The sequence below is a fragment of the Megascapheus bottae genome, chromosome 4 (genome assembly GCF_031878675.1).
Source record: "Megascapheus bottae isolate mThoBot1 chromosome 4, mThoBot2.hap1, whole genome shotgun sequence".
Classification (NCBI taxonomy): Eukaryota; Metazoa; Chordata; class Mammalia; order Rodentia; family Geomyidae; genus Megascapheus; species Megascapheus bottae.
This window is the reverse complement of record NC_143512.1, coordinates 26377116-26402894: the sequence shown is the minus strand read 5'-3', so window position 1 is coordinate 26402894 and position 25779 is coordinate 26377116. Positions and strand designations below refer to the sequence as shown.

Sequence of the window (25779 nt, the reverse complement as noted above, 5' to 3'; positions counted from 1 at the left end):
CAACCTTTTCCCACTGCTTTTAGTTCGGAGTACAGGTGAGCTGAAACCTGATTTTCTGTGGCCTGTAGCAGGATTCTATGGTCACTTTTGAGGATGGATAGTGACTCATCTCATTACTCACAGGATAGCACATCACCTATTCCAAGGTAGTGTTGGACATCTGCTGTTTTCACCTTGATTGGTATTTACTCACCTTCTTCTGTGAACAGACCAAAGGTTTTCCTTAAGGAATTACAGCCTCTGGGAGTGGACCTGGGGATCAGGCCAAAGTTAGGCTATTTCGAGGTAAAGAGTCTGGGACTTTTATTGGAAATTTCTTCCTTTACACAAAGATTGTTGTAGGAAAAGGGAATTATCAAATCAGGAAGGGAAGCAGGCACAAGAAGGAAATCAACACAGAGAAGGATAGAGCCAAGAAATGGAGATAGAAAGACCAATGGCTCATGCCTATGACCCTAGCTACTCAGCTGAGAGATCTGAGAATTGCAATTTGAAGCCAGACCAGAAGACAAATCTGAGACACCCTTACCAATGAACTAGCAAAAAGTCAAAATGGAAGTCTAGATCTCAGGTGATAGAATACCAGCTGTGAGTAGAAAAGCTGAGGAAGAGGGCAAGGCCCTGAGCTCAAGCCTCCATACAAGAAAAGAAATGAAATAAGAAAGCCAAGATAGGAAGGAAGGAAGGAAGGAAGGAAGGAAGGGAGGGAGGGAGGGAGGGAGGGAGGGAGGGAGGGAGGGAGGGAGGGGAGGAGGGAAGGGAGGAGGGAAGGGAGGGAGGCAGGGAGGTAAGAAATGAAAGAAGGAAAGAAAGGCAAAGGAAAGGAAAGGGGAAAAAATAAAGAAGCAAGCAAGCAAGCTTGAGCTTCTTCTCCTAGCTTCATCCAAATTCAGGATCATTGAGTTACTTTTCCTTTGGACCTGACATCTTTTGTTTGCATATAAGAGATCTGGGTTTAGTGCAGTGTCAGAGTACTTTACTAAAATGTATGAGGGCCATGGTTGTATCTCTGTCTCCCCAAATGCACTACACTTCACCACACACACACACACACACACACACACACACACACACACACACACACCAATACAGGCAAATGTAGTTTTTTTTTAAATTCTAGATTAATCACTTTTTTTGTCTCAAACATTCTTTGTGTAAGATAATGTCTATGCCCTTTGTTCTTATTGGCAATACAATGTTGGATATGCTTCAAAATGTTACATATTAATAAGTTCGCACGAGTCAGGAATATTGCAGAAATTTACTTGGAGGGAGAAACATTGGATTATCATGTTCTGAGCTGTTAATAGAGCACTGGTCTCTTTCACCTCCTCCCTCAATCATTGATGACCTACATGAAGTATTGTTCAGGCATGTTCTGAGTCCACTAAGAACTTAGATGTCATTATATGTTATCAATGACAATGTTTAGTATTTAACAAGTGTTCTAGGAAGCACACTGAGAAACTATCATACTATCAATGAATGTAGAACATGAATAAAATACATATGGAAGGGATCAAAGTGAAAAGTGGTCCTTGTAGTGCCTTTAATTTCATTTACAAACTTTGTAACAGAATTTTCCACTCATTTATGTAACTGAAAATAGAGTGTTCAGATTGTAAGCTGTATTTCTGTCCCTCAGTGATTTATGACCTGACTGATTTGTGTCTCTACTTGCAGTTGACCTTCAGAATTCAGCAGGGACATTCTGAAGGTTGAACCTTGAAATGCAGCCAGTGACCTGTGGCTGTGGTAGTCATCAAGGATCATTAACTTCCTGTTTTAATTTATCCTATTTAATTTTATTTAGTTTATCATGGAATGAGATTAAGTTGGGAACTAAAATAGGAAGTGGAGGACTTATGATCAGACAAAACTGAAAGGGAACACAAGAATTTAGGCATAAAGAGCTCCTTGGATTAAAGAATTTAAAGGCATGCTCTCAGTGGTAATTCTGTATGAACAAAAGCTACAACTTTCAAAAATCGTGTTCGTCAACTCCAGAAGATTTCTTTGATGGTACTGCATATGTCATCGCCCCTACGATGTCCAACATATGTGTATGCCACACACCATCCATCTTTCCATCTCTGCCTACTCTTGTTGACTATAAAAACAGATGAACAGAGTGAGAAGGGAGAAAGGCCAGATTGCTGTTTGAAATCAAAGATCGGTGTCTCAGAGGATGAGGTATTTATAAAATGCATGTGCCTTTTGAGGGGATAGCATTGGCAAGGTTTATAGACATCACAAAGAAAATATGAGCAGAGGGACAGGTACTCCGAGGAAAATCACACAAAGTTTGATGTGATCCTTCACTGTAGTGCAGCATTTAGCTGCCACAGCTAATGACCCTACCATCCATGCGGTGCTGTGGTGATCTCTCTATCCAAGGGTGAATGTGTACAAGTGGCCAGCCCTGACTTATTTTCTACAGTGTCACATGAATCGTGGTACTGGGTCTTTTGAGAATTATTCGCTGAGAAACTGCTATGACTCCCTTTGAAATGTTTCCTCTTTAGTTACTCTTTTCAAACTTCAGTGAGTATGCTTAGGACAATGACTTAATGAATAAATACATCATACAAAGTTAAATGAGTGTTTGCTACAGTAGCATATTTACAGAAATTGGAATGATACAGAGATTAGCATGGCCCCTAAGCAAGTATGATACACAAATTTGTGAAACATTCATAATTTTAATACAATCCTTGGCAGAAAGAACAGTGTTGGAAGAATATAAATAGCAAACTTTAGACTCTTTTACAGAGTTATAGTAATCAAAACAGCTTGGTATTGGCACAAGAACAGGCCTGAGGACCAATGGAATAGAACTGAAGACCCAGAAATCAACCCAGAGAATTATGGCCACATAATATTTGATAAGGGAGCCAAAAATACCTTGGCACAGGTTGAAATTTGCTTTTTTTATTGTCAGATAATGTATAGAGGGATTACAGTTACATTGGTCAGGTAGTAGGTGCATTACTTCTCACAAACTAATACCTCTTCTCATGTTTAAAACTTTCTTAATAAAGACCTAGAAACACACCAAATTAAAGAAAGTTTGAACAAATGGGACTGCATTACACTGCAGTGCTTCTCTATGGCAAAGGATATAGCAAGTTAAATAGAAAGCCCACAGAATGGGAGATCTTCACTAACCATAAAACAGACAAAAGCATCATATCTAGATATATATCTACAGCTCAAAAAATTGAATCTCTCAAAAACAAATCCTCAAAGAAACAACCATCCCATTAAAAGACTTCTAGGAAGTCTCTGGCCATAAAAGAAATGAAAAACAAAACAACTCTTTAAGATTCCACCTTACTCCAGTGAGAATGGTCATGATGGAGAAATCTAATAACAACAGATGCTGGTGGGGATGTGACCAGGAGGGTTCACTACTGCACTGTTGGTGGGGTTGTAAACTCTGTAAACTCATTTAACTACTCTGGAAAGCAGTATGGCAATTCCTCAAAAGACTAAACATAGAGCAATCCCACTTCTGGGTATTTACTCAAATGTCTAGAAACAAAGGCATGCTAAACTTACTAGCACAATGATGTTCACTACAGCATTATTTACCATAGTGAAGATATGGAACCAACCCAGATGCTCCTCAGTAGATGATTGGATCAAGAAGATGTGATATTTATACACAATAGAATGCCATCAAAAAGAACAACATCACCTCATTTGTAAGGAGATGGAAAGACTAGGAAAAGATCATATTAAATGAAGTAAGCCAGACCCAAAGGAACATAGGCTCAATAGTTTCTCTCATTTGTAATAATTAGTATACATAGAAGATCATACTAGCTCAAAAGCTATGCACATAAGGTCATATGGGATGAGACTAAATGAAATAAACTCTAGGATATGGAAACAAGATGTTTATTTGTGTTATTGTTGTTCTTAATGTACTATGTTATTTCTTTTCTCTTTTTTGCCTTTATGGTTAATCTCATGTTGTTACTGTATCTGATGTTATCTGCTATATTGTATATGTATTTATTTTTTATTTGAAATAGGGAAGGGAAGAGGGGAGACAAGATGATTGGGAGGGGGTGGAGGGAGGAAATGAGGACAAAAACATGAGAAGGGTATCAATGTGTGAGAAGTAATGCATCCATACCTGACGAATGTAACCGTAACCCCCTCTATACATTACCCTGACCCTCGCCCCCAAAAAGTTAATGAGACAATCTTGGAACCATTTCTGGTTAATAGTTTTTAACATGTTCTTAATATAGCCAATCTGCTAGAAAGAATATGCTACACTGTCAGATTTCTACATGATTCTACATGATCATGATTCTCCCTGATTATGATTCTAGTTGCATGCTATACAAAATCAAAGTGTCCCCACAAGTAAACTTATTTCCTTTTCCATAGATTCTTTCCTTCATCCTGAATTTTGTGGAAATTGATGTTATCATCAACACATCAATCTGCTCACCTAATCATAAACCATACAGTAACCTGCATCTTCTTTTCCTCTCTATACCTAATAAATGCATAGATTCTGTGTCCTTGATATCTCGCACAGTTATCATTGCCTCCTGGTCCAGAGAAACATTTTGCTGCATCATTGTAATAGCTCCATAAGTGATTCACAAGACCCTCACAATTCCGATCATCTGTTATCCAATCCATCTTCCCAGTGTTTTCAGAGTAATATTTTAATCACATAGCTCTTCAAAACCTTCATGTCCTAACATTCTTCCATGATTCCTTCATCCTATGGAATAAGAAACTCCTTGACAAAGCATGGAAGATTCTATCCTTTTCATTTTCCTCTCCCCAAGTTTACTGTCTGGCTATTTATTGTCTCTGTTATTCCTATAGTATTGACAAGTCTCATACCTGCTTTCATCCAGCAAAATCTTTCTTTCCACTGCCCCAGTATCTTCTTGGATGGAAACTACTCAGGTTCCAAGATGCCCTTTCAGCATCTATCCCTCACAAAGGAAAACAGCACTGAACTCTTGCTAATGCAAGGGAAGAGACCAAAGAACATTATCACTTGGAACTTGCTAGAAATCCAACCTAAAGCCTAAAGCCTACTACCAAGTTTTTATTTTAAGAGATTTTTAAAGAAATAGGATACAACTGAAGTTTAAGAAGCCCTACTGTAGGAAGAAGCAACCACTTCCATTTCTCCTATGTACAAATAAACCATATGTTCTATGCATTCTCACTTAATCCTTCTAATTCTCCCTTGAAGTCTTCTCATTCACAATTTATAAATCAGAAATGAAAGAAGGTCAAGGTGCAATTATTACAAAATGTCAGACCTGGGATACCAATGGAGGTCTGTTTGTGTGTATAGTGTATGTGCTTTGCTCATTCTAAGATACCCCTTAATGGAATAGAACTTACACTGTTTTCATAGCTATCTACTTCTACTAGAGGCCTTGTTTGGAGGAATTATATAATTTCCCCCCACAATTCCTGAGGCATAATAGGAAGGTAGTAAACATTAATCATGCATTGAAATGTCATCAAAGAGATACAAAATTGCTGCATTTGTGAGACTACTGATAGAATAGGCATAGAGAGAGCTACACAAAAATTATTCCACTTGCTTTTCTCCATTATCTATTTTTCTGACATCTGTTCTTGACAAAGTTGAATAAAACAAAGGCTCACAAAGTTCTTTTTTTTTTGCCAGTCCTGGGCTTCAGCTCAGGACCTGAGCACTGGCCTTGGAATTTCTCAAGGCTAGAGCTCTACCACTTGAGCCTCAGCACCACTTCCAGCTTTTTTCTATGTATGTGGTACTGAGGAATTGAACCTGGGTCTTTATGCATGCAAGGCAAGCACTAGGCCAAACTCCTGGCCCTCACAAAGGTATTTTTTACAGAGGTGATATGACATCATTCCTGCCCAGAACTGTGATATTAAATGGGCAGTCTGTGTCCATGTGAAGAGACCAAGCTTCAAAATCAATCTTCAGTGACACCCTGTTCTAGTCATAGCAGTGGCAGAAATATCCACCTGCTTAGGAGAAACTGTGACAGAACAGGGTCTCAGGAGGATTACAAGGGCATGTTGATAAACCAATAGACAAATTTCCTAAGAAAAGAATGATACAAAAAAGGCAAGGTCAGGGCTGTCTACCTAGCTGTGCCCAGTACCTATACCAGAAAGCTATGGTTTAGAACACATGTCAGTTTTAGCTATGTATTATTTCTCTCAAAGTTTGGTAATGTTTATTTTGAAGTTCCTACTCTCTTGCAATAGATACTAAGTGAAAAGGCTTTCATCCCCAGCCAGGACATGAGAAATCAGTCATCTGGTGAATCTGGACAAGAGATGTGAGGGTGGTGAATGCACAGTGCGGGAGGCCTGGAGAACGCACATGGGAACAATCTAGCTGGTGCTGGAGTCTGATAAAAGGAACAACACTTTGGGTGCTCAACACTATCCATCTTTTGTCACAGTAACTGCTGTTTAACAAATAAAACTGTGATGAGGAAATAGAGCATCAAAATTTAAATGCAAAAAAAAGAACAACTTCAGAGACAGAGATCCAGAGGGCATAAATGTGAGGCCAGTCGAGAGAAAATCACCAAGACATTGTTTCAATCAATAAACTGGGTGGCAGCACCTCACAACTAGAATCCCAGCTATGCTATGAGGACTGCTGTCTGAAGCCAGTCTCAGGTCCCAAAACAAAATGGAGGCTCTATGAAAGGAAACACTGAAGAAGGAAAAGAAGGAGTATGGCTCAAGTTGTAGAGGCCTGAATTAAACTACAGAACTGTCAAAAAATAAAGGAAATAAAGAAAGAAGAAAGAAAGAAAGAAAGATAGAAAGATAGACAAGAAGCGGGAAATAAAGAGAATAGTGGGAGAAAAACAGGAATCAACCTTCAAGAAGTAATGTACCTAGTACCTGATGAATGTAACTGTAACCCCAACAATACTGCTGAATGTATTGTTACCCCAACAATAAAATACAATTTAAAAAATCTCAAAAAAAAAAGAAATAGAGCATCAAATGTGGAGGCTAGGGTTGTGGGAAGAAGTGGGAAAACCTTAGGAACAACAACATGAAATCCATTTACTTCTTGTGGTTTTTATAATCTCAAAATATCTGAGAGTAAATGTAACTGGCATGGAAGATACGCTTTCTTGATTTACTCCCCTGCCTTGAATTGCAATTCTTGAATATAAGTTATAAATAAATATTACATGTATCAACAAGACAATGTGCTATTTAGGCATCGCTATGGCTATCTTCCTCAATGTGTTTTGAAACTTGAACCCAAATAACTTCTCACAGAAGTGATTAGATCCCTTGGCAGGTGTCTCATGAATGAGTTTTATATTTTCTCCCTTCAATGTTTCCTTTTTTATTATGAAAGTTCAGCCATGAGATTTTCTCAGTCAACCAATGAAGTCATCAACAGTGTGGAATACCTTGTCTAATTAACCTTTGATCCTCACCAGTAGAAACCCCACACTCGCACCAGCCTAGATATTCTTTTTTCCTGTCTTGGAACACATGGAGCTTGTTTGTTATCTGTGTCTTGGTTTAAGTTCTCCCTCCCACCTAGAGTGTATTTCTGCCCCTCCCCTCTCCTCCTGACCTTCAGTTTACTCTTACACTTCAGCAGAAACATCACCTCCTCCATCATGCTTACCCCTGGCTCTAGCTCACATACATCTCCTTTTCTGAGCTCTTATTCCATTAGCATCCCTGAGTCTTAGCACTTAATCTCCTATAAACCAGGCTAATAAAATGGTGATGGTGCTCCTGGCTAAATGTATCGTCAGACTTGGCTGGGCTTCTTTCTGGCCAGAGAAATTGAAATGCCTTGTGGTAACAATTCATCTAACAGAGTACAGTTTTCTGTGACTTAACTCACAGCAGACAGACTCAAGAGGGTAAAGACTCTGGTTCATTCTTCTCTGTAGATTCCTTGAGTTCTAGCACAGAGCTATTTGCTTAGAAGCAGTCATTGGATCGAATACTCATAATCCAAGAACATGCCACATATCTGAACAGTTGTATCTGCAACTGAATTTGAACAATTAATATATAATTTAAAACACAAGTGGCAATTTAAATTAAGTCCTTGTCTAGCATGTGGCTCCTACAGTAAGGGAGTAGAATGAGTAGAGAGAGTGAAGAAGGGTAAATATGATCCAAGTACTTATGTACCCATGTGAAAATGTAACAGTGAAGCTTGGTGAGATTTGTTTGGGAAGTGAAGGGAGAAGAGAAGGGACAGTAATGGAGGGATGACTCTGATCAAGATATACCACATGCGAAAATGGACTTGTCAAAATGAAGCTCCTTTGTACAACTACTTGAGAAAAAAAATTGGGGGACAAAAGAAAATAAGTGAAGTTCTCTATGATTTCTCTGATAGGAGGTTTGATGTATGAATCCTTGTAGTGCCCACAAAGCTTGTCTTTGATGGTAGACCAATAGAGACACAAGAGGGACAAAAGATAAAGTCTTATCAGACTGGGTACATGAGTGACCACTTGTTCACTTGAGTGGTACATTTACAGTAACCATGGCTTAGGAAAATGCTAAATGGGCATGGTAAATCCATTTGTCTCTAATGCTAGCTCTAATTCAACTTTGTTTACAGCCTGGAGTGCTCTGTTGAAAAGATTTGAAAGTAGCTCCTAGGATCAGTCAAACAGGACACCGTAATTAACCATCTATGTGGCACTGTCATAGTCTAGGTGTCACTCCTGACCTTGAATACTATAAAATAATATGTAAGTTCAAGATAGGGTCTCTTCCCACAGAAATCTATAATCTGTTGGGAGAAATTATATATTCATCATATAATTAGTGAACAAAATATTAGAGTGCTAAATTGTAGAGCAGAGATGATGTTAAAGTAATAGTTAAAGCTTTAAAAATTGTGGCATAGTAATTAAATACGTGCAAGGGCAGATAAAGGAAAATGTGGGCTGAGAATGTCAAGAGAAATCTAGCTGGAAGGAAAGCCTGAGTTGAGTTGTTAGAGGAATGAGATTTAGGCAAATGTGGGGGAAGGAAGAGAAACTGCTTTCATTGGAGTAAGTGTGGCATTAAACAGGAAAAAATAAGAAAAATAGTTATGCTTCCATGAAATAATTATGTAAGGAAGTGAGAAGATGGCACATGAGAGACTTTCATCACTTCCCAATGTCTCAGAAAGTCTGCAACAACACTTTGGATGCATGCTTTCAGGGAGAGGTGTGTCCTGGGAAAATGCATGAGACTACAACACTAAGCAGCAAACAGAAACCAGCTGAAATCCAAAGCTTCTGAACTTTAGAGTTGTAGAGAAACAAAACAAAATGATAGGGAATAAAGGACAGAGAAGGAGACTCTCCTCACTTAGTCCTCAGACAAGAGCAAAACAGAATTTTGGTGAGCTCTATAGGTGCACAGTAAAAATACAAAATTGCAGTTTATGATGGGAAATGTGTGCTCCACAGAGCGAGCACACACTGGAGAACGATCTTCCAGCCTTTTTGTAGCGTAGTGGGGAACCACCTTAAAAAGAGGTCTTACAATCAAACATTTGGGCTGTGGGGAGCCAAAACCCACCCCGTCTTATATACCCAAGCCCCAAATATTTCCACTTTGCACTAGCTAAGCAAGCACGATAGCAAGGATAGGTGTGGATGGAGGAAAATAGTTGTGACTTGGATGCAGAGCCAGAGAGCTAGAGCTCTACCACTTGAGCCTCAGCACCACTTTCGGCTTTTTCTATGTATGTGATACCGAGGAATCAAACCTGGGTCTTCGTGCATGCTAGGCAAGCACTCTACCACTAGGCCAAACTTGGCCCTACATTCCTTTATATTACCCAATTACAAACATTTTATCTTTGCTTATTTTTAAATTTCTAGTTAATCTTGTAAGTAACCTAGCTTCTTTCTTTGTCATTTTTGGGGATGTGGTTGTTTTCTCTTTTCCCTCCCTCCCTCCCTCCCTCCCTCCCTCCCTCCCTCCCTCCCTCCCTCCCTCCCTCCCTTCTTCCTTCCTTCCTTCTTTCCTTCCTTCCTTCTTTCCTTCCTTCCTTCTTTCCTTCCTTCCTTCCTTCCTTCCTTCCTTCCTTCCTTCCTATACTTAAATACTTTGTTTTTGAAATATTGCAAAATGAAATTGTTAGGGATGTGGAAGGAGGAGGGAAAAATGAAGGGCAGATAAGAAAAGGCAAGAGAAGGGCTGGGAGTTTGGTCTAGTGGTAGAGTGCTTACATAGCATGCACCAAGACTCAGGTTTGATTCCTTGGTGCCACATACATAGAAAAGGCTGGAAGTAATGCAGTGGCTCAAGTGGTAGAGTGCTAGCCTTGAGAAAGCTATCAAGAACAGTGCTCAAGCTCTGTGTTCAAGCCCCAGGATGGGCAAAAAAAGGGCAAGAGAAGCCATGGGTATAATGGAAATTTACCATGATAATATGAAAACACTACAGTAATGCTCACTAATTTGCACAATTAATATAAGCTAAGAAGGAAAGAATTACATTAGTAGTGAAGAAATTTAGGAATTTCCACCCCAAAATCCAACACTTTAATGTTGATCACTTTAAAATGCTTGTACTTGAGAACTGTTAAATGCAGGTCCAGGCTTTTTCTGAGCTATTCTTACATACCTGAAGATGTATCTTCCAAAAGAATTCACTAGTCTTAACTCCAACCAAACAAGATCACAGAAGGTGAGGCCAATCTTCCATGTACACATAGACTATGACCTGCCCCTCCAGGTTTCCGCTGAGATAATGTTATTATTAGAGACACTGATGAATCTTCAGGAAACATACATTTATTCATCATGCATTCCCTTCTCACATTCCAAAAGCTTATGTCTCTACCACGACCCAAAGCTCCAAACCCTGCCCCTTCCCATAATTTAAGGAACCAGGTAAACTGCAATTATCTGACTCTTCTTGAAGTCTCATATTTTGTGTCAAATATAATTTTGTTTCAGATATAATTTTGTGACAAATATAATTTGTCTCCTATCAGTCTAGATTCTTGTCATGTTGGTTCATAGCCCAGCCAGAGAATCTAAAAGGGTGGTGAGAGCCATTTCTCACTTGCTAGTGGGAATCATGGGAAAGTTTGTCATTAGGAAAGAGATAGGACTTGACAAAAATACAAGATTGAGATGGGCCAGGAGTTTGGCCTAGTGGTAGAGTGCTTGTGTAGCATGCACGAAGACCCATGTTCTATTCCTTTGTACCACATACATAGAAAAAGCTGGAAGTGGTGCTGTGGCTGTAGTAGGAGAGCTCTAGCCTTGAGTGAACAGTGCTCGGGCCCTGAGTTCAAGCCCCAGAACAGGCAAAAAATTAAAAATAAATAAATGAATAAATAAAAAAATACAAGATTGAGGTTACTTAAATTCATTTTGTAATTGGGTATATAACATCATTGTCCTAATGTGACAGCTTGCTCCAAGGAGAAACAAAGGCAGGAATACATAATTCTTTTCCTCTGTGTGGCATAAGGTAGTATTTTTGTTATTAATGATGATTGTTCTACCATGAATAAGCAGAGGACTCAGACTCAGGGAAAGTGTTTTTGTATATGTGGAGAATTCACGGCAAAATGTTTCTCTAAGACGAGCATGGCCAGAACGATTCATGAGCAGTGTGAAGGAGAAGCCTGAGCTTTTCAGAGAAGTACATCAGTGTTTGTACACTGAGAGAAATTTTATCCTAAAATGTCAGAACGTTGCTGTATATGTGTATATATATATATATGTGCCTGTATTTCAAGTACCTATATGTATATAATAGTTGTATTTTCATATTCATAGATTGGCCATGACAGGGATACTAATAGGAAAATAATATCTGTGTTTTCCTTGGGAAAATATGAGATATAGATCATTTCAATATCCAGTAAATTACAGAGTATATTATAGAAAAGTCTTCATCTATAAGTGCTAGTTGATAATAAACTATGTGCTAAGTCTGTCTCTCTATTTTATCATTAGGCAGGCAGTTTACTGAGTGATTAAAAGCTTAGTCTCTGGAGTCAGAGGGTCTAGGTTTGAATACTGCAAGATACATAACTTCATCTGTCTCAGTTCCTCATCTGTTAAATTCAATGCTTATATCATAGAATTACTTTGAAGATTAAAATTAAAAATGGTCTGAAATTCACACATGGCAAGCACTATTGTGTTAGCTCTTATTTGTGATTAGAGTAGATAAAGAAAGAAAGGAAAAGACATGATTATATGTTTGTTATTGCATCTTTGAAACTGTTTCTAGATTGGAAACCCTACTATCATTCTAAACCTAGTTTGAAAACTCTCTGATTGAACAGTGTTCTATTTGTCACCAAGATACACAAACAGCTGAAAGACTGAAAAAAAGAAAGCTTGTGTGATAACATTCTTCAGTAAAGTCAAAACTTCATAATAGCTAGAAAAGAGATGAAACGCTACATTCCTCAAGGTTTAATATTGGAGTTTTGCCCAAATTCATTTTCTAATGGATGCTAAAGGCAACAGATCTTCTATGAACAGAAATTACAGAGAGGCATTAACCTTCATTTTAAACTAATACTTAATAAATGTATGTGCCTTAGGAAAATTAAAACAATATACCTCACTGCCCAGTTCAATCACCTAATAGAAGTCTCGCATAGAATATAGCCATTAGTTCACAAAAAGGGGGCGATCTTAAATGCCTACTATAAATCTACCAGAAAAAATTCTTTTAATTATTGCAGTAGGAAAAACCTCTAGTTGAGTAAAATTTTCCTTGCCAAAAACAGAGACAAACTGGAAAGGCTGTTGCTTGAGCATAAATCATTAAGAAGCTTTCAAGATGATTAACATAGTTTCAAATAGCTTTTCTGCATTTAAACAGATGGGTTTATGTTATGTAATATTTTAATATAATCTTCAATTAAATTACTCTTAGCAGGTGATATGTTAAAATAAAGTTAATTAACGTTTTCTATTCTAGCAATTCAGTCAGGTAAAACTTTCTTATCAATGTAATTTCCTAATTTTGTTGAGAATAAACAGGGAAAGGACTTTCAAATTACTCACAATAAGATGGATTTGTGAAAATCTAGAGACATAAAGCCAAATAATATGACACTAAATGTAAGGACCTCTAGGATAAGGAAACAAAAGCCATATAATCAGTGATTGTTGTCCTTAATGTACTATATTATCTCTCATCTCTTTTGCTGTCCCTTGGTTATCTCACATTGTTACAATATTTCACCTTGTTATCTGATATATTTGAAATTGGATAGGGAAGGGGGGAAATCAAGATGAGTGGGGGGGGCGGAGGAGGGGAGAGAAATGGGGACCATGTCATGAGAAAGGGTATCAAGGTTTGTGAAGTAATGCACTTTCTATCTGGTGAATATAATGTAACCCTTCTATTAATTACAATAAAATAAATTTTTTTTAAAAAGATGGATTTGTGATTCATTAAAAATAAGTGAGAAAGTGAGGTGCCTTTAAGTGTTGGGCTGGGCTTGGCTGAATCCCACGGCACTGACTGATCAAGTCTGGCTAGCTGTTTGCAACCTTCCTCAGCCTTGCTTTGACCAGGCAAATGGAATCCTACAGCTACAGCTTCTATGTCCAGTAGTGCATGCAGGAATGCTGGGCCCCATTTGCCTTTGTGTGAGCAATCTTTTAAAGGTAGCCACAGCTGCACAGCCAGACACAGGCATCTTGGAATCCTGCTTTGTTCTCAGCAGCAAGAATGGCTATGTTAGTCAGTGTTAGCTCCTTCAGCAGCTGGGAAGCTGCTGGCATTTTTTTCTTTTGTTTGCTTTCCTTTTTCTTCTTCTTTCACCTCTATCCCTAACCCTAAACATTTTCCTGAAGGAACTTTGATCCTTGGGTATTTTTTTTAATAATTAATCTTTCAGGAGATTTTACAACATATGCAAATGTGATGTCATTAATTCTTTTTTGTACTAATTTTCAGCCCTAGAATCTGAAATTGCTGAACTATAGATTCTTTGCTTTGGTAGGGGGAGGGGGCTGGAAATTAAATAACAATGCTTTTCTTTATATTTTCAAGAATATGGAGGAGCAAGATGGAATCACAAAGGCAAAATAAAAAGTGATTAGCTAGATCACACTGTGATCTACCTAAACCACAGTGGCATGCTGGAGTTCACATATGTGGTTTATATGGGCACCATGAGTCAGATGATGTCATCCATCTCTAAATCTGCAGAAAATAAAAACCTGATGTAACCTATTTGCCAATCAGAGGGTATATATCTTTCCCATATATCACTGGGTACTGACATTACGCTGTGTTTAAAAAGACTTTGCAGGAACATTGCTTTTAGACAATCAATTAAGGATTAGCCATACTGGTTGCTTGGCTGGTTAGGTCTACTTTGTTAAAATAGCAAATCTGAATCCCTGCTCCTGTGGTTTACAGGACCTGCAACCACAGCTACTCAGGAGCCTGAGATCTGAGAATCATGGTTTGAAACTAGCCTTGGCAGGAAAGTCCATGAGACTCTTATCATCAACAAACTCAAAAAATCCAGAAGTAGAGCTGTAGCTCAAGTGGCATAGTGCTAGTCTTGAGCAAAAGAGCTCAGGAGGGCCGGGAGTTGGGCCTAGTGCACGAAGTTTGCCTAGCATGCACGAAGACCCGGGTTCAATTCCTTGGTACCACATACATAGAAAAAAAAGCCGGAAGTAGTGCTGAGGCTCAAGTGGTAGAGCTCTAGCCTTGAGAAAATCCAAGGGCAGTGCTCAGGCCCTGAGCTCAAGCCCAGGACTGGCAAAAAAAAAAAAAAAAAAAAAAAAGAGCTCAGGGGCAGTGCCTAGACACCAAACCAAACAAACAAACAAACCAAAAAAGCAAACCTGGGCAAATGTGACTTTAGGTATATAAAACACCTTCTTTTCCTGGAAATAGTGGTATTTTATTTATTTATTGCCAGTCCTGGGGACTGAACTCAGGGCCTGAGCACTGTCCTTGGGCTTTTCCCACTGGGGCCACAGCACCACTTTCATCTTTTCTATGTATGTGGCACTGAGGAATCGAACTTGGATCTTGGTGCATGCCAGGCAAGTACTCTACCATTAGGCCAAGCTCCTGGCCCCAGAAATAGTGATATTAAGAGCATTCCTTAACACTTGTCACAGCTGTGTAAATAAACTATGTGTACATGGCACAGATCATATTGGTGCATAAAAAGGCCCTTGGTAACCCACAGCTGGAGGTAGGTTCTGAAGTTGAGTGTTTGGATTGGTAATTTAAGTCCCTGTGCCAGTGTGGTACATAGGATAACAGCTGTTTTGTGAGGTCAGCTAGAGGCAACTCTGGTTACACTGCTCTCTGGTTCCATTTAGGGTGTCTTCCCTCATACTCCTCCTGTCTATTTGGCGGTCACCTTATTCTTGCATGCAGTTAGGCTATGAACACGATGTCAGTGAATCCGTCATCTAGAAGAGCTCTGGCAAAGCTTAATTTATCGTAAAAGAGAGTCTAGCTAAACTGTGCATTGGTGGCTCATGCCTCTAATCCTAGCTACTTAGGAGGCTGAGGCCTGAGGATCACTGTTGTAAGCCAGCCCAAGCACAAAAGTCAGTGAGACTCTTAACTCCAATTAATCACCAAAACTTGAGCACAAAAGCTCAGAGACAGTGCCCATGCTCTGAATTCCCTGAGTTCAATTCCCAGGATCAGCATGAGAGAGGAGGGTGGAGAGAAAAGAGGAGAGAGGAAAGTAAGCAATCTAGTGATTGAGCAAGAGAAAGAGAGAGACACACAGATAGAGACAAAGACAGAGACAGAGAGAGATTGAGAATACTTGACAATAGGAAGCTCTTGCCCCATTTTCATGAGGGAGGAAAATCAACCAATCAGCAATCAGAAAACATCTGCTGTGCACCTGCCTAACTCTGTAGAAGGAACCATAAGACTGCAAAAAAGTCCAAGACCTAGCCCTTCTCTGAGCCTTACAACTAACATGTCTACAAAAGCACCCTGGAGAAACAATAACAGGCTGTGCAGAGTCATGTGAGAGAAATGTAAATGAAGCAGAATAGGCCATAAGTGCCAACAGAATGGTAACTAATGATGGATTTCCAAAGCTGCTTAATGAGATGAGATCAAAATAGGGTTCATCACAGCACCAGAATGGAAAATCTAAAAGCAAAAGCATAACTCAAACAACATTCCATAGACACCAGAGAGAAAATATAGAGAACTACAAAGAAGGTAATGTGTTCATTTGGTTAATATTTCAACCTTTTTTTCATTTAAAATAGAATTGTTTTAACTATTGCTATAGATTAAATGTACTTGGGCATTTGAACTTGGAAGAAAAGAAATCAGAGTTTGGGGTTAAAATGTCAATTTGAAATGTATTAAATAAAGATGATTCTTTTATGAAAGGCTTCTAAAGTTGTCTTACATTTCTTAAATCAATCTGTAGCACATAATCAGTAAAAGTGTATCATTTAAACAGAAAGATCATAACTTAAGAGACTCACCCTAAGGCAGCTGTAACCTATTATGGGCTGTAACTTAACACATGAGTTTCAGAAGTTGTTAAAATTGAGTTCAGGCTAACATATCTCAACTGCTGAAAAAAATACCCCTCTGGTGAGATAGAAGTCCATGAAGACTTCCCACATTGATCTCAAAGGATGAAAGAAATCATATATTTTATTTTGATTTGTTAAAATGTGAATAAATATAAGAAATAAATGCATCAGGATAGATATGGCTTTTATGTGATTGTTAAAACACCTATTTTCTTCCAGTATTGAAAATTTTTCCTCTTAGACTGAGACTATTTGTTTTAAACTCTAGCAATTGACTATTTGCTGAGAAATGAAGGGAACATCTCTTATGCCACTGATAGCTGAACTGAAGCCTCCATTTTTCTCTTACCATAAATCTAAATTAAAACAACTGTGTAGCCGGGTGAGGTGGCACATACCTGTAATCCTAGCTACTCAGGAGGCTGAAATCTGAGGATTGCTGTTCAAAGCCAGCCTGGACACTGAAGACCAAGAGACTCTTATTTCCCATTAATCATTAGAAACTAGGAAGTGGGGCTGTGGTTCAAGGGGTAGGGCGATATCCTTGAACTGATGAGCTCAGGGACAGTGCCCAGGCCCAGAGTTCAAGCCCCATGACCCACCAAAAGACAAACAAACAAACAAAAAAAACAACTGTGTATTTTAATAAATAAAATAATAACATAAGAATAGGCTTCTGTGTAAAAACAGGCAGTTCTACTTTATTGGTAAAATGATCAGTTCTAGTTTCCTGGTAAACAGGTATTTCTAGTTTCCTGGTAAAATTATTAATGTATTATAATTAAATTATAGTCATGATTCTAAAATGAAAAAGAGTAGAGGGTATTTTTTACTCTTTCTTTTAGTTGTTTAATTTATTGGATGGAATGCAATCTATGTAGGCTTTTACTACACAAAGAATATCATCCCTTATGTCTTACTCCATTCTTTAAATGTGAAAACTATAAACGTACCATCAAATTTATAGATATCTTAAAATAAATGGATTTAAAAAAGTTCTTGACTTTCTAAGATTCTGGCTCTTAGGCCACATATAACCAGGTTCATGTCTAATAAGATGTTTTTAATAGCTTGAAAGTTGGTCCTATTTTTCCAGGGTGTAAAAATATGCTCTTTGATGTATATTTACCTAAACAACATATCTGTACTTACAAAAACTTTTTGTGCAGAAAAAATATTTCCAAATAAAAGAGAAACTAACATTCAGTTGAGTAACATTTAGTAAGGATTCCATTATACTTTTTTGCCAGTCCTGGGCTTGGGCTCAGGGCCTGAGTACTTTCTCAAGGCTAGAGCTCTACCGCGGGAACCTCAGCACCACTTCCAGCTTTTTTTTTTCTATGTATGTGGTAACGAGGAATCCAACCTGGATCTTTAGGCAAGCACTCTACCACTAGGCCAAACTCCCAGCTCCCATCCTACTTTTTGATTATAAAATTTAGAAAAAATTAATGAACTCTAACAGTTCACTTCATAAAGTCAACTTAATCATCAACACATTTGAGTCCATTTTTCTTTTCTTTTTTTTTTTTTTTTTTGCCAGTCCTGGGCTTGAGCTCAGGGCCTGAGCACTGTCCTTGGACTTTCTCAAGGCTAGAGCTCTACCACTTGAGCCTCAGCACCACTTCCGGCTCTTTTTCTATGTATGTGGTACCGAGGAATCGAACCCGGGTCTTCATGCATGCTAGGCAAGCACTTTAACCACTAGGCCAAACTCCCGGCCCCGAGTCCATTTTTCTTGATTTTGATCTTCAGTCAGTGAAAATGGTCTCTCCACATAGGCATGTTTGGCATTTACTAATCTTACATCTTGCCTGAGTTGGTAAATGATTTCTTGTTTAGAAAAAACCTGCAATTCTTCCTAACTTTGTTATCAGGATCAGGAAGTGCAGCCATCTTGAAATCATTTGGTTGTTTGAGAAAGCATGAAAGTCAAACAGTGGCAAATAAATAGTAAGCTCACACAGTCCCCAGAAAGAGTAAACAGGAACTTTTTTTTATGATACTTTTTCTTTCACTGTGGCAAATCCAACAAGAAAACGAAAGTGGATGTTTTACAAATCTGAGAATAGATGGCAAAGCCACGCACCGGTGGCTCACACCTATAATCCTAACAACTCAGGAGGCTGGAATCTGAGGGACTGATGTTTGAAGCCAGCCTGGGCAGAAAAGTCCCAAGAGACTCTTATCTCCAATAAACTATTCAAAAAAGGCTGGAAGTGGTGCTTGGCTCAAGTGGTAGAGTACAAAGAGGCTCAGGGACAGTACCCAGGCCCTGAATTCAATCCCCAGAATTGAAAAAAAAATAGATGACAGCATAGAAATGTATCATACTTTTCACTTTTCACTGCAAAGAGATTCTGCCTGATTGAGTGGAGCTATCCAGTACTACTGTTCTGAAGCACAGACATTTGTGTAGTGGAGAAAGTCTACCGTGTTAGCCTATAGAAACAAACTTCAAGTAGGATCTCACTATATTTAGAGCCTCTTTTAATTATTTTTTTGGAAGGTGAAGTAAAAAAGTGAGAAGAAAAAGTGTTATGGAAGTCATTTCCTATCAAGAGAAAATAAAAAGAAACAATTACAACTATTGCCAGACAAACACCTTGTCTAAAATAAAATGACAGACTTACATATTGTAGAAAGCCATTTGAAGCAAGGACTCCTTGGCTGAGAAAAACATTCAATGTTTATTTCCTTAAATGAATGTAACTATTCCCACATGCGTCTGTGTCAGACCAATAAAAAATCTCTGGGTGCCCCTTTTTCTGACCAACATGAAGAGAAGACTTAGTTACTCTTGTTTGTTCACAAGCAAATCAAAAGCAAACTGAGGAGAAAACAATTAGTGACTACCTGTATTGTATGTATCCATAGAGTAATGTGAGGGGGGAAAAATGCCTGTGCATTCACAGAAGAAAAAGTCAGAAAAGCCTGCATATCTTCTTTCCTTCCTTCTTCCTTCCTTCCTCCCTTTTCTTAATAATGCTCCTTTGTACAGTAGGGCTGAGCTTGAAAATTTTTTGGATTAGTTTTTCATCTTGCAGGAAGGCAAGGTAGCAACTTTTTAAAAGTAATTGACAGTGATATGTTCCCTTCTTTCTGGCAGAAAGAGATTGGAGGAGAATGATAGTAAGGGAGGAGCCAGGAATGAGCAGAAGGCCAAGGGACTACTCAGAACCTGCCATTCAAAACAAGGGTAGCTTTTAACAGGCTGTCAGCAGAACTATGGTGGCAGCAACTTAAATTGGGGAGCTAAAGAAAAAAGGGCCTACATGCCAAACTGACACATGAAGGCAGCATTGCCTAGGCATGATTTACCCCCACCCCCCACCATAAACCTCTTGTGTTCTGCACCAGAAAGTAAACCCATTTCCACTTACACCACCTGGATTGTGAATGTTTGAATTCTCCAGAGCCTTGAAAGCTCCTGAATAGAAATTTGCCATCTGACTTAATTTTTCAGATTAGAAAAGCCAGAGGAATGAGGACCAGAAGTTTAACATTTAGCTAGGAAGCAATTGGCAGAGGGACAGTGTATGGTAGGGTATGCAGGAATGCTGTGTAGTCCAATTTAGTTTTCACAGAAATAAATTATATATATATATAATAGGGCATTTTTGGTCTTTCAATATGAAAGAAAGAATTCCTACAAAGGTCCAGGTGACAGGGTTTAGTGTATGCTTTATTATTACCCCATTAGAAATTCTATTCTCTCTTCCAAACTGTAAGCATTTTAGGAAATGACTTCAGATTAAGCAGTGGGCACAGTAATCTCAAACTTCTTCCCACTGTTTCTTTTTGTTTCTTTGCCTCTCCAAACCCAGCATAAGACCTATACAGTTTATCCAAAGCTTTGGGAAATCCTAGAGCCCTTTTATCCTTCAGGAGGAATTCAGTGCTATTGTAGTAGACACACATTCTTTCCTTGTCTTTTCATTTAAAGAAACATACCAAGCCTGAACAGACTCCAGCCTGGGCTGGAGGCTGGAGTGATTTTTATTAGCTCTATTTTTATTAGCTATAGCTATTGACAAATGCTTGAAGACAATATTTTTAAAAAGAGGAATGAAAGAAAAGATTTCTTTTTACTTCATGCCTTGGAGGGTAGATTGGTTACAATTTAATTTCTAAAGGGAAAAATTATGGAGTAGAATGGCCCAACATTTCTCTTTTTTCGTCTCACATATGAGAAATATAAACTACAAGGACATCTGGAAAGGAGCAATAATCAGAAAGCAAAATCCAAACCATTGATGTTTTGATGGAGACAAACATAACTAGATTCACAAGGAGGAAAGCTGTAACTTATTGAAGTTAGAAAAAAAATTCCATATGCATTTTACCTTTTGGGCAGTTCCAAAGCCAAGTTCTATTTCAGAAGCCCTTTGTAATATGAAACCCACTGTAGATAAGATACAAGTGAGGATAGTCTGTTTTGCAGCAGCAGGAAATCAAATTGGTTCCAGAAACAAAGTTACATGACAAATGGTTTACTAGTATTGCTGGAATTGGAAAGCTTGATTGAATTATTTTTCATAATCATCTTTTTAAAAGATTTTGGAGTAACTCTGCCATACTGGGCAGTGGAGGTATGCTGCTGACTTTGAGAGGTTTCTGATTTTATTGTGCTTTTCACAAGATTATTGTAATTAGTTATTAAAGTTTAAGAGATTGATGGTAATTTATAAGTTTTGCTTGTGCCACAATTTTTTAAATAAAACTTCGAAATTTCATTTAGTTAATACATATTGTCAATGATTAAGCAGGTTAACAAATACAGATATATTTTATTACAAGTTGGTTTTAGTTCCAGTCAGCCTTGCTTTATTTAAAACAAAAAAAGCACCTGGAAAAGTTCATTCAAACTTGACTAGTTTTAGATTTTAGAAGAAGGGACTTATAAACAGCAAGCTATATCACTTCAAAATAACCCAGAATCTAATGCATGTAGGTAAAATGGAATCATTCTTCTGACTGGAGTCAGGAACAAGTTAAATATCACTTAGAGCACAGCATTTGACCATGGAAATGTAGAAGAAATCACAGTTAAATAGGATGTGACTAGACGTTTAAGACTATTTTCCAACAAGAAATTAAAAAAAAAAAAAAGAAAAACCAAAAAACTTTTATCCCTTTCGTACTTACAGTCTTTGAAGACTACAGCCGGGTCTCTGTGAGGCAAGACTTGGGCAATGATATGTCTCAGCGAGTCCAAGGTCCTGTCCATCTCGGGTCTGCCTGTGTGAGCCTCCTGCACAGAGTGTCCTCATGCCTGAATTCTTGCCGTCCTGGACTGAATTTGTGCAGCTCATTGATGCACTGGATTACCAAAGAATCCCTTTTAACATCTGCCAATCAGACATTTCCCAGAATCTAAAGACCCCTTAGGGGGCCCTCCTCTCAGGCTTACTTATCTTTGTTGTATGCTGAGCTAATTAGCTCGAAAGGCTGGCTGACAGGCAAGTTCCCATTGCTTCCTTCTGTTAAACACACCCACCTACAGGCTAGTAAAGGAAGCTCAATAATCATGGGAACAGATTTCCTCTCCAACTAGATTTTGACTGAGTGCTGTGCAGCTTCTCATTTGAATTATTTCTTCAGGCCCTCCATCTTCAACTGTGCTATCCCTGGAACGTGGAATTAAGAAATTTATTTTTCAAGGCAATTTGCTAAATAACAAAGAAGCAGCTTGACCCTGTTAGCAATACAATCAATATGGTCAACATAAATTTTCTTTCGAAGAAGGAATATTATGAAGATTGTAGTTATAGTTGGATTATAGCTTGTATCAGATTTTAGGATTATCTCTTTTGTCGGCTGTAGTTTTGTGCCCTCAAGCGCCTCACACCATTGTGATGACTTCTGGTGAGCCAGTATAAAGGAAAACTACCTTACAGCTTGCGTGAGAATGCATGTTGTTCTGTTTGCCCTTCAAAGCAAATCATTCCCACGGTTGACATGAATTAATTTTGACATCATTCATTTCCTTTCATCTCACAATAATTCTAGTCTATTAAAAATTTCAGGAGTAAAGATGTATGTTTTCAAAGAACAGAGATGGTATAGTTTAAAGATCCTAAGGAAGCCACTCTTTATTCTCTCCTCCACCCCATAACAATTTGTTAAAATAATCTTTTGACAGGAGACACAAATATGTCACGCAATCCCACTGCAATAACAAGGAATTAGGCCAGTTATAAAATAACTGGTTTCAATGGCTCTAAACTATGTTAATTGTTAAAGAGATGTGGGTCTTCTTTGCTTTTACTTAAAAATATTTTTCCATAGCAAGCTTAAGAGATTATTTACTAATGTTCCTTTTGATTTTCAGATTTCATGATTATGTCATCTTTTATAAAGAACTAAAACTAGTCTTAAAATGACTACATAAAAATAAAATGTCTTTGTGAAAGGGTATCAATGTATGTGAATTAATGCACCTTCTATCTGGCAAATATCATGTAACCCTTTTATTAATTACAATAAAAAATAAACATAAAAAAGTACATTTTATATAAATAAATAAAATGTCTTCCATGTGATCAGCTTCTCCAGCCTGATGTAGGAGGGTGGGATTAACAAAAGAAAAAGGAACCATGGGGATGTAATAATAATTCTTATTATAATCACTATCATCTGGCAAAGGCTAATAGGGTTATAAACCACACAGATTACAAATATGGTTTTCCCCATGTTACAAACACATTAATTGATTGAAATCACACACACACACACACACACACACACACACACACTTGCAGGAAATTATTACTTCATGCCAAGATGCTTCTTTGGGGTTACAAAGTACAATGTGCATGATCTGAACCAAATATGAAACTTTTATTTGGTTTGTGCAGTTCTGCAGATTGAAACCAATAAGAGTACTCCCTGAGTAAAACATTTGTTCATGTTCTTGCACTCCAGAAGTTTTATATATTTATATTTATATTTTTATATTATTTTTTATTTCATGTATTTTATATATTTATTTTTATGTATTTGTATTTATTTATTTATTTATTTTTATATGTATATTTTTATATATTTTATTTTTATAATTTAATGCATAGACTTGTATAGTGTATGGTAAATAATAGATGCACTGAAATAATTTCAGTTAGTATTGGAATGGAAATCCCATGTACCTACTAGAGAACAGAATAAAACAATATGGGATTCTTAAAGAAGTAAGACTGATAAATATGAAAAGAGAAAAATTAGAACCAGTTAATGCTTGGGTATTTCTGTGGGCTTAAATTGAGTTATAATGATACTTAAAATTTTTGTTTGTATAATGTGGTCAAAGGAGCACTGAATGAATTTTGGACTGAGAATTGTCTCCTCTTGGCTCACAGTTCTCAGACATAATAATCAGGGAATCAAATATGAGGCTTTAAGTTCTAATGTTGATGATTCTATGACTTCATTACAAATTATCACAAATATTACAGATTTTCTAGTTTTTTAAAAGACAAATCATGCATTTCCTAAAAGCTGACTGGTCTTCAAAAAGACTGCTTTTACTCCTATAGTCCACCTATCAATCAGAGAGACGCAAATGAATACAATATATCCAAAGCTCACTGCTAATGCTAGCTGCAGTGAAAGGTAAGAATTAGTTATTACTCATCTAAAGAAGACAAAAATACATATCTTTATTGAGACCTCAGAGCAGCTTTGCCCAGAAAGTTCATATAAACATAAGTCTTCAATGAGTTATAGTTAATGAAATGAAAATAGGAATTCTAACAAAGATAATTCTACAACAGTCCAGTTAACAGTTCCATCAATAAGTCCATTCTTCAATAAGTTTTCTTAAACCTCTGCTTATTCATTTCTTCCTTACATAATCTCAAAATATCTTACCTTAAACTCTATTGTGAGTTAGTCAGAAAGCAACCATTCTCACTTTACTATAAAAGGTAACTGATAAAGATGGGGGTCTATTCACCATGAGATTTCACTGTGAAGACCACATGCCTAAAGTCATATGACAAAGGTACAATTCAAAAAAACCTGATGTTTAAAAATTAACAACTGATGGTAAAGTGGATAAAATGAAAGTGTTGGTCTTGTACTTAGAAATGTTAACACAGAGAGCAGTTTATAGACACTATGAGAAACAATTGTGAAGAACTCATTGCACATTCCAATGGAAGATGGGTAAGGAAAACTGGAAGAGTTAAATGTGGAGTTAGGAAAAGAGGATCAAAGCTGTGTTCAAGAGGATTCTGGACAGGGTTCTGGAGAGGGGAGCCGTGGAAGAGAATGGCCAGGAAGAATCTGACTGTGAAGAAGCAGAGACTAATAACTGTGGTGTCAGCTTTGTTTAGCCTCAGCTGGAAAGAGACAAGCAGGAAAGAATGGCTGGTTAGCATCAGTGTTGTTTATCGAGGAACAATCTAAAGGAATGGCTGCTCAGTGTTAATTTATTTACTGCCTCACTGGGAAGGAATCAATGTGGTATTTGAATCAGGGTATTGGAGAGCCATAGATAAATTCTAGACTAAAGTTAAAAAATACAAATAACAGAACTTTATCTGACTTTTGTTTGGGGCTATAACATTATATTTAGGATAGCATCAACACAAAGTGATTTGTTACACTACATGGTAAACAGAAAAATAACATCCCATCTATGGATTAAGGGTATTATATTTGTTTCATTTTTTATAGAAAATTATGAAAACGAACAGGAGCAAATTTATTTTTTTTAAAACAGGGCAGCCAGAATCACTCTTCAAAATCAGAAGAAATAAAAAAGCAACAATGAAAAAAAATCCCCAAATGAAGCCTTTTCATTGGGGAATATATTCTGGGATTTTGCATGCCCAGTCTTATATAACTCATTACCTAGTCTCATCTGTCCTAGAATTTGGTTTCCAAGGGACACAACTGATTCTTCAAGGAATACTTTGCAGTAAAGCTATCACTGGGTTTTATTAGGTTCACAGGCTAACACTTTTTTTTTTTTTTAGGATAAAATTAGTTAATCCTGAGAAATCTGGATGCTCCACGAAAACCAAACTGATACTCTGGATCAGTTGGAGGACTTACAGCACAATACATATTATCAAGGATTTACATTTTAAAGTTTTAGTTTATGAGGTAGATTTTGCCAAAGGTTTTATGTCAATCCTTTTTTTTCATAAAAGTTTAATTCTTGTTTCTCACTTTCCATTTTCTTTTTCAGACCACTCCCACCAGGACTGAAATATATATTGTGGTCAGGAGG

At 37.6% G+C, this 25779-nt stretch overlaps 1 protein-coding gene and 1 non-coding gene across 3 annotated transcripts in view; one reads left to right on the top strand and one right to left on the bottom strand.

Annotated features, from left to right (window-relative positions):
* Lix1 (limb and CNS expressed 1) overlaps positions 1 to 22002 on the bottom strand; it is a 52689-nt gene extending 30687 nt beyond the window's left edge. Inside the window, exon 1 of one of the 2 annotated variants that reach the window (XM_090331109.1) lies at positions 21690 to 22002. In XM_090331109.1, the coding sequence (XP_090187235.1) occupies positions 21690 to 21771 (82 nt within the window). In that variant the 5' untranslated portion in view covers positions 21772 to 22002. The remainder of the gene's footprint in view (positions 1 to 21689) is intronic. The other variant, XM_090331108.1, reaches the window with a different exon arrangement.
* On the top strand, positions 2602 to 2705 carry LOC150064181 (U6 spliceosomal RNA). The gene has a single exon (XR_016535361.1). It is a non-coding gene; the product is annotated as a U6 spliceosomal RNA (small nuclear RNA).
* Positions 22003 to 25779: the final 3777 nt, after the last annotated feature.